Raw genomic sequence first — 16,776 nt, 5'->3', positions numbered from 1 at the left:
AAAATAAAAAGGGCACCATTCGACAGGAATTTATCCTTCCCATTGTTGCAGAAACGTCCGACCGATTGCATTTTTCCTTTCTTTCGTCCCCCAGCTCATAATTCTGATCTCTGGTCTAGTGACCCGGTCTCGCCTCTGCAGGATGGAGGGGGCCGCCAGGGCTACGCAGGCACAGCGGATCTCCAGGGCCCGGAGGCCGGAGCAGCGTAGGCCCCCGGCAGAGCGCGTCAAACGGGTGCGCGCGCCGCGGTGACGGTGCCCTGGGCTCTCCGGCTCCGCCCCCTCCGCGCCGCGGCGGGAAGGGGCGGGAAGAGGAGGAGCCGGAGGCGGCCGCGGGGCCCCCAGGGCGCCCAGCCCTTTAAAAGCCGCCGGCCGGGCCCGCCGCGCCGGCGGCCGAGGTCCCCGCGCACCGGAGTCCTCGCGCTCGACCGCGCGCTCCATGCGGCCGCCCACCATGTCCGGACACTTTCTGCTCGCGCCCATCCCCGAGTCCTCCTCCGACTACCTCCTGCCCAAGGACATCAAACTGGCCGTGCTGGGCGCCGGCCGCGTGGGCAAGAGCGGTGAGCGCCCCGGGGAAAGCGGGGGCTCCCGGCGGAGGGGAGGGCGCAGGGGGCCCGGACGTTTCCAGGCCGCTGCCGGCCTCCCCGCCCCCCCAACCTGCTTTCCCGCCGCTTCCCCGGACCTTGCACTCCTGGGCCCTCGCCGGCGGGCACCTGTTGGAGAATAGGTGCCGGTGCGGCGCGTAGCGCACCCCCGGCCGCACCCGCCCCAAAACCCGCGGAGGCCGCGGCCGCACCCTTGGCCCTGCGGAGCCTGAGGATGCAGGCAGCATCCGCGGTGCTGCGGCCCGTCACGCCCCCATTTCCCCGAGACGGTCCCGGTTTGACCGTCTCGTCCTAGTCCTTCAGCTGATTCTCCTCTTTCCTTTTCAGCAATGATTGTGCGCTTCCTGACCAAGAGATTCATTGGCGATTATGAGCCGAACACAGGTTAGGTTCGTTTCGTTCTGTTGAGGCTGCATGCTCTGATTTTCTTTTTCCTGAGGAGACTGTGAGAATTTAAAACTCAAGTCTGCTTCATTCTCCAGGCAAGTTGTACTCGCGGCTCGTGTGCGTGGAGGGAGACCAGCTCTCCCTGCAGATCCAGGACACTCCCGGGGGCATCCAGGTAAGGACTGCCAAGAGCAGGCGGCTCCTCCGCTTCCAGACGCCCGAGCCAGGTGTCTGAGCACGCCTGTTATGCGTTCAGATGGAGGGGTGCGCCGTCCGCAGGTGGGGCCAGTCGTTGGGGTGTTAGAAACTGTCCACGATGGGGGGCGGGGCGAGTGGATGGTTATAGAGGCCGCCTTCTCCTGTCTGCCACCTCGGAAAGGGGAAGAGACGCTTAACTTCTCTTCGCAGCCCTGGCCGGGGCATCACTGGTTACACGGGTCTCACCACTTCTGTCAGAAGCAGCTCAGCCTTGGAACCCGGAACAAAACTATGGGGAGTGGGATTCTGGAGAGGGCCTTCTCCCCTAGCAAGGACGGTTCAAGTGCTCCTGTTTCTCGCTGTTCCTCTCAGTAATTCCGATCAGGTAACCCCATGGCAAGCAGTCAGGAATGTAACTTGATTAACAAGTTACTAATTGCTCTCCCTTCTAGGGAGGAAAGGTCTTGTGGAAGAACAGAAAGAAGGAATTTGTTTCTGTAACATTCTCAAGAAGGACATGCTAAAAATATTTTTATGGGTTGGGGAATAGATATTTATCTTGGCTTATTTTCAAAGTTCTGTTTATTCTGAGTTAGTTCCCTAAAAATTGCGCCATCCTGAGTTGAAGTTCTCATTGAAGTCATCACATACTGGTTCATCACAGGCTACCTGCCAAGCAAGGGAGTTAAAAGTAATGTGTGGGTAACAGCTAATAAAATAACCCAGGCAGGGAGCTTGCCTGAGAATTGGCTCTTTCCATATCAGAAGCCTCCTTCTGCAGAAGCTGGGTAGAATCTGAAACTATATTTAGTGATTTCTTTTTCAAACGTTTTTTTTCAAGGGTGGCTTTGATGTTCTTTCCAGTTTCTCCCACCGAGGGCTTCCTTGATCCGGGCTCACTTTGCTCTTTTCAGGTCCAAGACAGCCTCAGCCCGGCGGTCGACTCCCTGTCCAAGTGCGTGCAGTGGGCAGAGGGCTTCCTGCTGGTCTATTCCATCACGGACTATGACAGCTACCTGTCTATCCGCCCCCTGTACCAGCACATCCGGAAGGTCCACCCCGACTCTAAAGCCCCCGTCATCATCGTGGGCAACAAGGGGGACCTTCTGCACGCCCGACAGGTACAGACCTGTGACGGCATCCAACTGGCCAACGAGCTGGGCAGCCTGTTCCTGGAAATTTCCACCAGTGAAAACTACGAAGATGTCTGTGATGTGTTTCAGCATCTCTGCAAAGAAGTGAGCAAGCTGCACAGCCTCGGTGGGGAGAGGAGAAGAGCCTCCATCATCCCCCGGCCACGTTCTCCCAACATGCAGGACCTGAAGAGGCGCTTCAAGCAGGCTCTCTCCTCCAAGGCCAAGGCCCCCTCCACCCTGGGGTAGACCCGTCTCCACTGGATGGACTCGTCCCCTTGTTATCACGCATTCGTGCAGCTGAGAAGACTGGGGGTCACCCTTTTTAATCACACATTCAGAGTTTATTTTTATACAAACTATTGGTTTTCAAGTGTATGTGTATTTCTGAAAATTCAAACGGTGATTGCCTAGAAGTTGGGTAGAGTTTTTTTTTTTTAATAAAAGATTTTTTTTAAACTGTAACTGCTAGCCACTTTTCCATTAAAGGCAAATGGCAACATTGCTCCTTGTTTTTAAATGTCTTTTTATAGAAATCATACTTGCACCAGAGCCCAGAACTGCTCCAGGCTTACCCCCAGTCTGAACTCTGGTGGCTCCTGCGGGGAGGGGTTGACGCAGAGGGACTCTGGTGTGGGAGAAAGGACAGTCTGTGGAGGAGGAAAGGGATTTGAGTAACTGCAGGAGGTCTTTAATTAGGGCACTTTGCCCCGGGCATGAAACTAACACCATGTGATTTTCAGTGGAAGGGGTTCATTGTGCACAGATGCTAAAAAATTACGACATGAATAATATTATTATTTATTGGTGTAAATGGGAGTTTATCCTCTCCACCAGTATTAAAAAAACAACCCTTCTTCCAGCATTCCTGTTGTCAGTAAGTGCACCCTGCCTGGAGTTGCCCGAAAATTCTCCATCCCTTTGTCTCCTTTACCATAACCAATGGCACACCCGGTCTGTCAATTCTCTCTCCTATTTTTCTCTAAAGCATCACTGCCTTAATCCAGGCTTTTACAGCTCTTGCCTGTATGGGCAAGCAAGCGTGTGGGCGAGGCTCTGGTTTCTTGGCTCTGAATCTTTCGTCACACCAGGACAACCTCACTAAAACCAACCCTGATCATCTTATTTCCATGACTGAAAAAACTCAGCTAGTTGCCCCTTATCTGCTGGATAAAATATAAATGAGGCATGGAATCAAGGTTATTTGCCACCTCTCCACACATCATCCCCTCCTTCCAAAACACATGCGTGCGCACGCGCGCACACACACACACACACACACACACACACACACACACACACACACAGCTGACAATCCATTCCAACAGAACGCTCTGACTTTCTCACTCTTCACCAGGTACTTTCATGCCTCCCTGCCTTGGCACGAACTACTCCCTTGAATATTTTGTCCTATTCTCCACCTAAATAATCTTTCAAGTCCCAAGTCACATGCTACATTCAACTCCTGGGGTGCCTTCTCTGAGTCTTCCTCTATTCCTGTAGCATTTGTGTTATAACCCAACCTTTTCATGAGGCTATTTGTCACGCCCATTGGAAGGAGCACTGCTTGAGGGCAGTCGTTGCATTTTATGACTTTGTACTCCAAGCTTCTAGCCCAGTGCTTGCACATAGACTGGTAGGTTTTCAGTAAATATTTGGTGAATAACTGAGTGACTACATTGTTTTTGGTGCCAAGGACAACCATGGCAGATTACAATGAAACAACTTGCCACTTCTGCAGAACGAGGACAGGAGGTGTTCTCAGTAGTTGAAGGTTCTTTATTAGCAGTGACAGGAAATGACACATGCAGCTTCTGGCCACTGCAGACCATTACCCTTGACTGTGTCCAGACCTGTGATGTTAACACCACCCTTCCCTATAGTTGGGGGGGGTGTCTAGGCAAAATGCCCTAAAGGATTAATAATATTAGATAATTCACATCCAAAGGTGTATCCAAATAAGAAAAAAAGTATATTTTGGATTCCATTATCTTTTTTAGTTGTTTTGGCGGGATTGTTTTGGATTCCATTATGTTTTAAAACGTGCCTAATTCTCCTTGTTCTTTGCATACTCTCAGCACAAAAGGAGTTCTTCCGATCATCAGCCATTCCTGCTTCCTACCACCCTTCTTAACACTGAGGCGTGGACATGAGAGCAACGGGCCCTCCTAACTGCTGCCATGCCCACAGCGTGCCCAGGTGGCACCGGTGCCGGGGCTTTTCTGCCCTCAAGGAGCTGAGATCAAACATCCCATGAGGAAAAGGTCAATCATAATGTAAAAGCTAAAGAACAGCACAGGAGACGTCCCAAGGCAGCCTATGATCCTGTTCCACGTGAGCGAGCTTGGGGACAGGAAGAGCCCTTGCGCTTGCCAGGATCCAGCCCAGTGTGGACCAGTGGGGTCAAAGGATGAGTCACGGGGCAGTTCCAGAGGGAGTAGCAGCCTCAGGGACTCGGGCAGAAAGTGGTTTTCCTGTCCTCAGCATCACAAAAAACTGACTTCCAGGGCCACAGAGCTTCCTCTCTTCTCTGGTCCCCAGATCTGGCCCTGCACAGCACTTGGCCTCTGTGTCTCTCCTGATGGCAGCGGGGTCTCTTGAGGGTCAGGTGCTTGGAGAATGCCTGTAAGGGTCCTGTGATAGCAGCGCTGGACATAGAAGAGGGGAGGCTGGAGCTATCAGGAGACGGTTACGGGGAGAACGTTGTCAGATTTCTGTGTCGGGAAGTGGATCTGAGGATTTGGGTTTGACTGGGCCCCGAGGAAGCCCTTAGAGAGGAAGCTGGGCCCTGAGCCAGGTTCTTCCCTCCAGACCCGGGAGGACAGAGCCTTCAGAGCCCTGGGTGTCATTATATTGCTGACGGGGGCAGAACTCCTGAAACATTAGGCAGAACATTGAAAACTTCGGTGGCTGTACACAGGACAGTCTATGCATTTTCATTTGGTAGGTTTGCCTTAGCGCCAAGGTGTCATCATCGGTGTGAGGGTCACATCCATCCTCACAAGGGGGGAGGAACTACAGCATCCTTGGTCTCTCTTCATCAGCCCCCCGCCCCCGGCCATCCTCACTCTGGCTTGAAATTCCTGAGTCTCTCTCCATTGGCACCACCCATTCTCCTTCTGGTCAGGGCTCGGCTTTAATTCTGCTCTCCAACTGCAGAATGATTTAATTCATGTGCCTATCAGTGAGGCTCTAGAAGAATGGATGGGATCCAAATGGCTCAACTGTACGTCCTGCAGTCATGCTGTATTTCACATGCGACCTATGAAAAGCAAACTTGAATGATGGAAAAATAAATCAATTAGAACAGAAGGAAATAAATTTGTTTTGCTCCTGTTGAGGTGAAGGGAAGTTCTGAAGTTTATTAATATCCATTTAAAGAAATGGATTAAAGTAAATAGCGTGGAAGGTGGCAGTGAACAAAAGAGCAAATAGGAAAGACCAGATGACTGTTTAGTCATGAATGTGGGGCTCGAGTAGCTTTTTTCCCTTGTATGTGTTGCAGCTTTAACTTCTCATTATGCAAAGTTACCAATTCAGATTTACAGTGGGAAGATACTTTGCATGATTAATAATTTATTCTTACCATTCGATCTGTCTCCAAAAAGAGGGATATTTTGAAAGACTTTGTTAAAATTCGTCTCAAGCTACTTTGCACTCAATAAGACAGATGTGATATAGGGGGAAAAAATCCCCAAACAATTAGCCTCCAAACACCATTAAGTTAGCCAGAGCTCAAGGAAGAGTGAACTGATGTAAGTGATAATTGGGTTGTGACAGCAGACATCTCAGCATAGAGCAGAAATTTGCTGAACCCGGATGAGACATAGTCGGCCCTCATGTTTGGATGCCCTCGGGTACCTCCGTCCCAGTAGAAAATTAACTTTGTTAGGGCCAGACGTGTCCTCCTCCAATTCAGCTCCGTAGCACCTGTGAGACTCTCCCATACATGACAGCATCCTCAAAAAGATGTTCTGGGCGCCCTCTATCAAACTGTCAAAGGTGGCTCTTTTCCTCTTGGTGAATTGGAAAGAGAATGGTCTCCAGAGCATGGCTACTTGAACAAAATAGGTATCATTCCTTTTTTAAAAATTTTATTTTATTGAAGTATAGTTGATTTACAATGTTGTGTTAATTTCTGCTGTCCAGCAAAGTGATTCAGTTATACATATATATACATTCTTTTTTGTATTCTTTTCCATTATGGTTTATGACAAGATATTGAATATAGTTCCCTGTGCTCTAGAGTACGACCTTGTTGTTCATCCATTCTCTATATAATAGTTTGCATCTGCTAACCCCAAACCCCGAAGTATCATCACTTTCGATTTCCCTCATCTCTTTGTGAAGAGCACCTCTGCAGTGACTCACGTGATTTCAAATTACCTACAGGTTATTGAGAACCTGCTTCAGGCAAGGCCCTGTGCTGAAGGCTGTGGTGTCTGGATGACATTCCTTCCCTGGGAACTCAATCCAGCAAGAGGTCTGGGGTCCGCCTTGTGGGTGGGACTCTGGGGGGCTGTGAGGTGAAATAAGACGCTGACCCAGATGTGACGGTGTTGACAAAGTTAGTGGAGAGTGCAGACCACAGAGCTGAGCAGGAGCAGAGGCAAACACCCCAGAGACCGGGAGGAAGTGGCCTTCCTTCCTTTGCAAATTGTAAAGAATGATGTCCGCTGAGCATCATTTTATGTTCGTGAGGACTAATGCGTTACACTTGTGAAACACTTACTGCCATTTCTTACCAGCATTCTCTATTTCAATCAGAAGAACAGGGACTTCCCTGGCGGTCCAGTGTTTAAGACTCTGTACTTCCACGGCAGGGGGCACGGGTTCGATCCCTGGTTGGGGAACTAAGATGCTGCATGCCCCCTGTGTGGCCAAAAAAAAAAAAAAGGAAGAACAATGTTAACGGCAAGGCTTACTTATATAAACAGATTTTGCCTGGAAACTCACATGGATTTGTTGAGGGTTTTTTTGTTGTTTTTAATTTATTTATTTTTGGCTGCGTTGGGTCTTCGTTACTGCGCACGGGCTTTCTCTAGTTGCGGTGAGCGGGGGCTCCTCTTCGTTGCGGTGCACGGGCTTCTCATTGCGGTGGCTTCTCTTGTTGCGGAGCACGGGCTCTAGGTGCGGGGCCTTCAGTAGTTGTGGCACATGGGCTTCAGTAGTTGTGGCACGTGGGCTTCAGTAGTTGTGGCTTGCAGGCTCTAGAGCACAGGCTCAGTAGTTGTGGCGCACGGGCTTAGTTGCTCCGCGGCATGTGGGATCTTCCCAGACCAGGGCTCGAACCCGTGTACCCTGCATTGGCAGGTGGATCCTTAACCACTGCACCACCAGGGAAGTCCACTCACATGGATTTGTAACTCTGGAAAAGAAGATTCAGGAGCTCCTGCCAATGAAGGGTTACTAACCAGCCTTATGACAGCAGCACAGGTGGATTCCAGGGTGGGATCAGTTTCACATTCTGCTTTGTTGTTGATTCCGTGTGACCTTGTGCAAAGTGAAATGTAAGTTTCCTAATCTTAAAATGGAGGTAATACTACCCATCAAGCAGAATTGTTGGCAGAGCCTGACATATACGAGGTCCTCAGTTGTAATTGTCTTATTATCACTGTTTTTATAAATGTACACTAGCACATTATGAAGCTGCTTTAGGAAAATAAAACGTGCTTCTTGAGCTTGCTTGTATGTGCTAAAAGGAATAGTACTTGGTTTAAAAGATGTGATTCTTTTTTCCCATTTCATATCTGTGAAAAAGAAGGTTTGCAAGAGAACGGTTATTCCTTCAGTAATAATACCAATAATCAATAACAATTATTGATCCATTACCATGTGCTGGCACCTTAATCTTCTCCATAACACTTTGGGTACAATTATTATCACACCCATCTTTCAGATGAGGCAACTGAGCCTCAGAGAGGTCACAGAATGGCCTAAGGTCACATAAGCCAGGAAACTAGGAGGGCTGGCTCGAGGAAGAAGAAAGAATTTCCTTCCGTTCAGGGCTGCCTCCCTGGCCAGGCCTTCAGGCCCCCTAACAGCTATGGGGGGATCCCAGGGGTTCTGTTGCTGCTTTACAACGAGCTCCGAGCTCCTGGAGAGGCACTGAGGCTGCTGTCTCCTGTTTCAAAGCTTTGAGCAAGGTCCCAGTCCGGACTCCACCCCAGGCTTCCTGTTTACCCAGGGAAGTCAGACCTGAATGGGGGAAGGCGGGGGTGGGGGGGCTGGGGGGGTGGGTGCTGCGGCTGGTGAGGCTGGTGCTTCATCCAGGTCTCCTCAGTACCACCTGGCGGGGCTTCTCTCCGAGGGCTCTCTCCTTGAGCCGCCACTCTGAAGGCCATTGTGGGGTTGGGGCAGTGGGCAGGGGATGGGGTGATGGGCATTATCAACATCTGTGGGCCCCAGGGATGCATTCTCTCCTCACACTGTGCTCTGAGCAGCACTTGCAGGGGCTGCCTCCATGGCAGCCCCGGTGATGCATGTGTTTTCTTTCCTCCTGGAGGTGGAGGTTAGCACCTTGCAGGGGAGGAGGGGGCCATGGTGAAGGTCACCTTCCAGGCGGCTGTGGGAGTGAACGGTTTCCCGCAGAGCGGGGATATGCCAGGGGCAGAAATTCACAGCGCACCCTGGGGGCAAAAAGGGCCTCCCCACCCCAACTCAGTACTGGGGAGGGGGGACTGGGGGGGGAAGAGAGAGGAAACAGGTTCAGGGTTCAAAAAGAAAGGCCGATGAACTTCTCCAGATGGAGAAAATGGGAGGCTGCTGCCCCAGTGTGTGAGGGGCCGTTGGTGGGATCTCTGTGTTGGTAACATCTTTGTAACATAGTAATAAAACTGACAACAGGGCTTCCCTGGTGGCGCAGTGGTTGAGAGTCCGCCTGCCAATGCAGGGGACACGGGTTCGTGCCCCGGTCCGGGAGGATCCCACATGCCGCGGAGCAGCTGGGCCCGTGAGCCATGGCCGCTGAGCCTGCGCGTCCGGAGCCCGTGCTCCGCAACAGGAGAGGTCACAACAGTGAGAGGCCCACGTACTGCAAAAAACAAAACAAAACAAAAAAACTGTCAACAACAACAGCTAGCTACTATGATTACTGAATATGCACTGTTGTTCCATGTATTACAGTGCGTTAGCGTTCTCTAGAAAAATAGAACCAACAAGGTAAAGATAATAATAATAATTATTATTATTATTACCAGGAATTGGCTCACATGATAGTGAAGGCTGAGAAGTTCCAAGATCTGCCATCAGCAGATGGGAGACCCGGGAGAGCTGATGGTGTGACTCTGGTCTGAAAACTGCAGTCTCAACATCCAAGGGCAAGTATGCCACCTTGAGCCCAAGAGGCAGGAAAAGATGGATGTCCCAGCTCGAGGCAGTGAGGCCGCTCACTCAAGGAAGGGTCAGCCTTTCTAGTCTGTTCAGGCCTTCAACTGATTGGATGAGACCCACCCACATTAGGGAGGGCAATCTACTTTACTCAGTTTACTGAATCACATGTTAATCTCAGGTAGAAACACCCTCCCAGACACATCCAGAATAATGTTAGGATACCCCATGGCCCAGTCAAGTTGACACATAAACTTAACCACAACGTACAGTAAGTCTTGGGTGCACTTGCTTGTTTAATCCCCCCAATGATTCTATGAAGTAGCTCATTATCATCACCATTTGACAGATGAGGATAATGAGGCTCAGAGAGGTTCATTAACTTTCTTATAGCGTCTCAGTGGGTAAAGTGACACAGTTGAGAGTTAAGTCCAAGTCTTTCTGATTTGAAAAACACTGTACTGTCTTGCTTCCCATGCCAGTCATCCCACTGCGTGCACCCTCTAGAAGCTGCTACCATTCTCCTAATGAAGCATCTGACCTTGAATATTGCATGGTGTATCCATCCAGGCTTTCATTTACAAGCAATAGAAAAGACTCTGGCTGATTTAGTTAAAAAATAAAGGTGGGGGAGGTTTATTAAAAGGCTTTTGAGTTAACTCAGTCACTGGGTGAGCTATAGCACCAGCTGCGGCTGCACAGCTACAAGGGAGGCCAAGAAAGTAAATAGCTGGCATTTTCCGCATCTGCAGTGGTTGGTGGTCCCTGCCTCCTACCCAGACCTGTAAGGTGAAGGCTCACTCCAGACTTTGGAAGGGGGTTCTCACACCGAGCAGTGGCAAAGGCCACTACATACATTGAATGATGATTGAGTGATGCAGAGGGGCTTCCACCTTCAAAGGTAAGCGAGACAATGGCAAAGGCAGGCCACGACAAATCCTGGGGCTCCTTAAATACGAAACCCTAAGAATCAATACATATCTGACATGGGGGAAACTGGGGCTCTAGGACAGTCAGTAAACACCCAAATTCTGTTAGTAAAGAGAGTTAGTGTTATGGGTTGAATGTGTTCCTTCAAAAAATACGTCAGGGACTTCCCTGGTGGTCCAGTGGTTAAGACTCCACGCTTCCAATGCAGGGGGCACGGGTTCGATCCCTGGTCAGGGAAGTAAGATCCCGCATGACACGCAGCATGGCCAAAAAAAAAAAAAGAAAAAAGATATATTGGACTCCTGAGCCCCAGAATCTCAGAATGTGACCTTATTTGGAAACAGGGTCTTTACTGAGATAATCGAGTTAAGATGCGGTCACTAGGGCACGCCCTAATCCAATACAACTGTGTTCTTACAGAAAGGGGAAATCTGGACCCGGAAAGACATGCACAGCAGGAAGGCGATGTGAAGAGAGGAGAAAGCCACGAGAAGAAGGCAGAGATTGGGGTGATGGGCCCACAAGCCAAGGAACTCCAGAAGCTGGAGAGAGGTCTGGAACAGATTCCTCCCAGAGGCTGTTTGGCCCGGCCATCAGCTTGATCTCACAGTCTACCCTCCGGAACAGGGAGACAATCCATTTCTGTTGTGTAAGCCCACTGGTTGTAGTGAGTTAGTAAATAGCCGAGCCCACATTCAAGCTGAATCTCTCTGCACCCAGAGCTGGGGACCTACCCCCTACACACCTTGCTGCCAGGCATGTCAGAGCAGAAGGAACTATGACTCTGTATTCCATTTTTTTTAATATATATAAAGTTATTTATTTATTTATTTATTTTTGGCTGTGTTGGGTCTTTGTTGCTGTGCGCGGGCTTTCTCTAGTTGCAGTGAGTGGGGGTTACTCTTCATTGTGGTGCACGGGCTTCTCATTGCGGCGGCTTCTCTTGTTGCTAGTCATGAGCTCTAGGCATGCAGGCTTCAGTAGCTGTGGCTTGAGGGCTCTAGAGCACAGGTTCAGTAGTTGTGGCGCATGGGCTTAGTTGCCCCACGGCATGTGGGATCTTCCTGGATCAGGGCTCGAACTCATGTCCCCTGCATTGACAGGTGGATTCTTAACTACTGCGCCACTAGGGAAGTGCTTGTATTCAATTCTTGAATTAGGATATGGGTTTAGCAGACATGAAAGCCTTGAATGACAGCTGTCAAAGCCCATCCTTACTGAACACGGAATGTCTCTGATGAGAAAAGCTGCCCTCAAAAATAGAATGGCCTGGGACACAAAGAGATACCTGTGCCATTGTCCAAAGAGAAGGCTGTGTGTTCCTACCTGATGAGCCTGCTAACGTAGCATCTTTACTAAATCACACGAGCACACAAGCGATGCCCCAAGTGATCCACGCCCCCCAGCCGAGGAGACTTAGTAAATCAATGGCTCAGATCACGAGGCTCTCTGTGGAAAGCGCTGTCACTGACGTGGGGAATGATCGTCTTAATCCCTGCTTTCTCTTGCACGTGTCTGTACTGATGCTGTGACATCTCCTCCAGTGCAACCAGATCACCTCCAAAGAGACCACCTGCCTGCTAGTGAGACCCCTAGCTGATCACACAGGGCACGTTGTGGAAGAGGGGGGAGTGTGAGCTTGTGAGAGCCAGTCACCGGGGGGTGGAGTGTTGGAGGAGGTCGCCAAGAAGATGTGACCTCTGGTTTGCCCTGACAGCCGGACTCGGGCAGCTTGAGGTCCTTCACCCTGTCCCCTGTCCCCAGAATGTGCCCTCAGCTTGCCTTCCCCGCCCCCCAGGAGCTGCCCCAGGATGCAGCCTTGAGACAGTGACGTGGTGTTGAGACCATCTGGACTGTGTATGTGACTGAGCCCAGTTAAGGCCTCTGGATAAACTTTTAAGATTCCAGAGGGTGGGGTGGAGATCGACTCATCTTGCAGCCACCCAAGACAAGCCATGTGAGTCAGTCCCCTTGCTTATTGAACTTGCTGTCTGCCAGTCTGCGCTGGTCTGCCTCTTCTGATTTCACCTGGGAAGCTCCGAGGAGGTTTGTGAACCAACAGTGCAGAGGTATCTCATCATGATTTTGACAAGGGTCTAGTTAGTATCCAGTCATTTTTTTTTTAAATTTATTTTTATTCACACATGTAATACAAAAAGATGTTCTCATTACAAAACTTCAACCAGTACAGATACAACTAAAGTTCCTCTTGATCACTATTCCCAATCCCAGGCCCTTCTCAGAGCGTGGTGGATGGCATTCTAGACCTGTTTATGGAGTTTCATTTCCCCTTTTCTCACCCAGTTACTGTCTTCTTCAGGAAAAGGAAGTATTAGATTTATCTAAGTTATAACAGTGGAATTTTTAGAGTCAAAAACCTTATTTATTTATTTTTATCATTTCTGTTTTTTTATTTATTATTTTTTTAAATTAATTTTTATTGGAGTATAGTTGCTTTACAATTATGTTAGTTACTACTGTACAGCAAAGTGAATCAGCTACACGTATACATATATCCCCTCTTTTTTGGATTTCCTTCCCATTTAGGTCACCACAGAGTACTGAGTAGAGTCCAGTCATGTTCTTTATGGCATGTTTTCCCTCTGGCAGAAGATCCAGTCACATAATGTTATTCAACTATCATGTCTTGTCTGTCTCCTTTAATCCAGCTCTAATATTTTTAGATTCTTCCATCCAAAGCCCAGCATTTATTGGCAAAGGAACTTTTAGAAAATAATATACTTCGAGTAGCATTTCAAATTCTCAACACAACCTACCTGAACAGCTTCACTGGATCTTTCTGAGGAGGTGGTGCCTCATCATTACTTTGGCACAAAGCAGAGCACGCTTGTTTTTCAATTTCATGCTCCAGAAGGTAAAAAAAAAAAGAACACTTCACAAGATTCCCTTTACTGTTTCTTGGGTGCACTGAAAACACTGAGTCCCATGAACAAGCAAGAAGGAGGCGCCTGACTGACAATTTTAGACAGAAAGGCCCTGGTCGCTTGAATGATCCGGCTGCATTGAACAGTTAGGACTTAGGACACTAAGAACCACATCGGTCCTCACAACTCCCCATGGAGGGGACAGTTCAGCAGCCATAGACCCCTCTCTTCACTGTCCCCATCCCCAGTGCACTTTAGGAAGCCAACGTGCTCACTTGTGATTCTGTTTTAGGAGCACTTGGGGGTGGGACGCGGGGGCTTTTGCCATAGACACTCGCTTGGGCCTCAGAGGCCCATCACAGGCCCCAGGGTCAGCTTCTCTCAGCTCCCAGCCATCCCAGCTTTGAGAGGAAGTATCTGTGTGAGTAATAATACTCATCCCGTGAATGGTTTACAAGTAAAGTCATTCAAGTGGTTACAGACTTAGATGCTCAAAAATAAGCAGTCACGTTACTTTTCTCACAGTGACATGCAAATCTGAACACCCACTAGAATGATGGTAAGGATCAAGGGTTACAGAACATTCCAAGTGGAGGAACACTTGTGCTAACTCTCGTCAAAGCAGCCTGTCAACGTCACTGTTTCCTCCCTCCCTCCATCCTTTCCCGGAAGGAAGGATGCTGTGCCTTCCTCCGGTCCTTCTGCGTCCTCCTTGATCTCTTGCAGTGCAAGCCTGTTGAAGGTGAAGGGCAGGTGGTGAGGTGGGGTCCTCCCCCGTCAGGCATGGTCGAGTCTTACCTACCTATCTAGACTGGCAGCCTGAGTTTCCCGGACACGATCCTCTCTCGACTCTTAGAAGACCTCATCTACTCAAAGACCCTAAACATGGTCGGTCTGTCCTGTTTCCTGGCCCGCATTCATGTGTTCCTTGCACCTGGAACTCCTGCCCATCAAGCTCTTAGCCTGTCTGCAAGAGCAAACGCAAAGGTCACTTCCTCCATGGAGCCTCCTCTGATATCGTCACGCCTCCACCCTGGGCGCCGAGCGCGTAGTAGGTGCTTGACGGATACTGTTAAGTGAGTGAGTTAATGAAGGAGAGAACGAACTGTTCGTTGCCTCTGTTGCTCTTGGTGACACTGATTAGAGTCACAGAATATTACAGCACAAGTGGGCTGCGGGGACATCCAGGTCACAGGACAGCTGAGGGTTGTCAGAGATCAGATGAAGTTAATTTGAATTTTACGTGTTCTTATTCTGTTTGTGCTGGGAGGAGTTACATGGACATGGCTTCACGAGACCACTTGGTCCAGATGAGGATGTATCTTGCTGATGCTGAGTTTATTCGGGAACCAGAAGTCTGATGTTTGTAAATAGTCCTTTAAATAGAAGCATTAAGGGGAAATGTTGTTTGCATGTTCTTCCCGAAGACTGTTGAGAGCCCAGGTGTCACATGATTGTGGCAGAGGCAAAACCGAGCTTCTCAGATCCTGTGAGACCCGACCCTGCGTGGTCCAAGTCACAGGAGCCGGGCCACCTCCTGCCTCCACCCCCGCCCCCTACACTGGTTGAATGTACTCTGCCCTCCATGGGGTCTCGGATGAGGCTTGGCTGAGATCTTGGCTGGCTTGTTCCATCCCTCCCATGTTGACCCCGGGTCGGGAGATGAAGGGAACAGGAGCCTCAAGACTGACGGAGCTGGGCTCCTGGGTCATCGACCCGCCGCCCACATGGTAGATCCCGAGAAGCAAAGGAATTTCCTATTGGTAATTGCCCTTTGCTTTGGTGTAGCTTTCTGGAGCCTTTGCACATTTTTCACGGATGCTCTCTCATTCAGCCATCAGAGGAGCCCTGTGAATTAGGCAGTGAAGCTGTTATTTCCACTTTTAGGAGGAAACTGGGGCTCAGAGAGATTACGTGCTTTGCGTACATAACCTGGATGCGGTAGCACGGGGACAGGAGCCTTGTTTTACTCACCGCTCCTGCGCTCTCTCTACTCCACATGCTAGCTTGTGCAAACGTTAAGAGCTTTGTGCCATCAGCTGTCCCGTCACCAGCATTCAGTTGGCTTATCTGGTGATATAATATGATGATAATAGTATATCATAGCATATGTAGTATATTTATATGTATACTTATATGCTGTATAGAACTAGGCACGGTTTCAGTAACGCTTTATATGCACTGTTACCGACCCTTTCAAGTCAGGTCCCGGCAAGGGTCCTCCTGCTTGGTGTCACTTGGGCCAACAGAACAAGACCTGAATTTACAGCAGAAGCAAAGGAAAGCTTTATTCTTCGATTAAAGAACAGGGAGGGCTTCCCTGGTGGCGCAGTGGTTGAGAGTCTGCCTGCCGATGCAGGGGACACGGGTTCGTGCCCCGGTCTGGGAAGATCCCACATGCCGCAGAGCGGCTGGGCCCGTGAGCTATGGCCGCTGAGCCTGCGCGTCCGGAGCTTGTGCTCCGCAACGGGAGAGGCCACAACAGTGAGAGGCCCGCATACCGCAAAAAAAAAAAAGAAGAAAAAAAAGAACAGGGAGTTGCAACCCCCGCTCTAGAGCGTACACTCTCCCCACTCTCCCCTAACGGCCATGGGCGGGGCTGCTTTATAGGGTCTGGCAGCGGGGGGGAAGGGGGCGGGGTTCTTCTCTGGCGCAGGCGCAGCTGTGCCGCTCCCGCTCCAGGGCCCTTGCAGCCTCTCTGCACACGGCCCGCCGCCGCCATCTTGGATTGAGTGTCACGTGACGTGTCTGCCCACAGCCGGGAGCTGAGCCGTCGGCGTAGCCATTACGCATCGGGAACTCTGGAGTGCAGTGCGGGGTGCGAGGCCTCTGCACGTGGCCCACCTGTGAGCCAGTGACACTAGACTCAGCACAGAGGAAAAGAAAAAAAAGGTTAGACTTTATTTTATTACCCAGATTTTATCTTTATTTCTCCGGAATTGTGAATGGGCTTTGCCGGTGACATTAACACCTCACACCCTTGTGAGGTAAATCCTGTTCTCGTCACCCTCACTTAACAGAGGAGAAGACTGAGGTACAGGGAAGTTCAATAGCTTGGCCCAGTTTGCCTGGCTGGTAAGAGGCAGGCTCGGAGTTCAGGCCTAGGCTGTCGGGCTGCAGACTGGACTGTCTTAGCCGCGAAGCCATGCCGCCCCTGTGAGCCGTGTCTGTGGTGGGAACACGCAGGCTGGGAGGCTGGCTGCCTGCCGCCCTGTCCGCTTGTTGGAGGGGAGAGCGCGGGGGCCCCGGGGAAGCAGCAAGGGCTCCGTGTCCAGACTCGGGCGCTGGCCGGAGCTCCTGGGCTGC

General features: G+C 50.2%; 1 protein-coding gene across 1 annotated transcript; it reads left to right on the top strand.

Annotated features, from left to right (window-relative positions):
* Nucleotides 1-439: 439 nt before the first annotated feature.
* Nucleotides 440-2,830, top strand: RASL11A (RAS like family 11 member A; the record flags this gene model as incomplete). The annotated part of the gene is made up of 4 exons (XM_079722038.1): nucleotides 440-563; nucleotides 936-992; nucleotides 1,091-1,170; nucleotides 2,108-2,830. The coding sequence occupies 4 exons, from the start codon at nucleotides 440-442 to the stop codon at nucleotides 2,573-2,575; spliced, it is 729 nt and encodes a 242-aa protein (XP_079578164.1). The 3' UTR covers nucleotides 2,576-2,830.
* Nucleotides 2,831-16,776: the final 13,946 nt, after the last annotated feature.

This window comes from Hyperoodon ampullatus, assembly GCF_949752795.1.
Source record: "Hyperoodon ampullatus genome assembly, chromosome: 16".
NCBI lineage: Eukaryota > Metazoa > Chordata > Mammalia > Artiodactyla > Ziphiidae > Hyperoodon > Hyperoodon ampullatus.
Note: the sequence above shows the minus strand (reverse complement) of the source record. Positions and strands in the feature narration are given on the sequence as shown.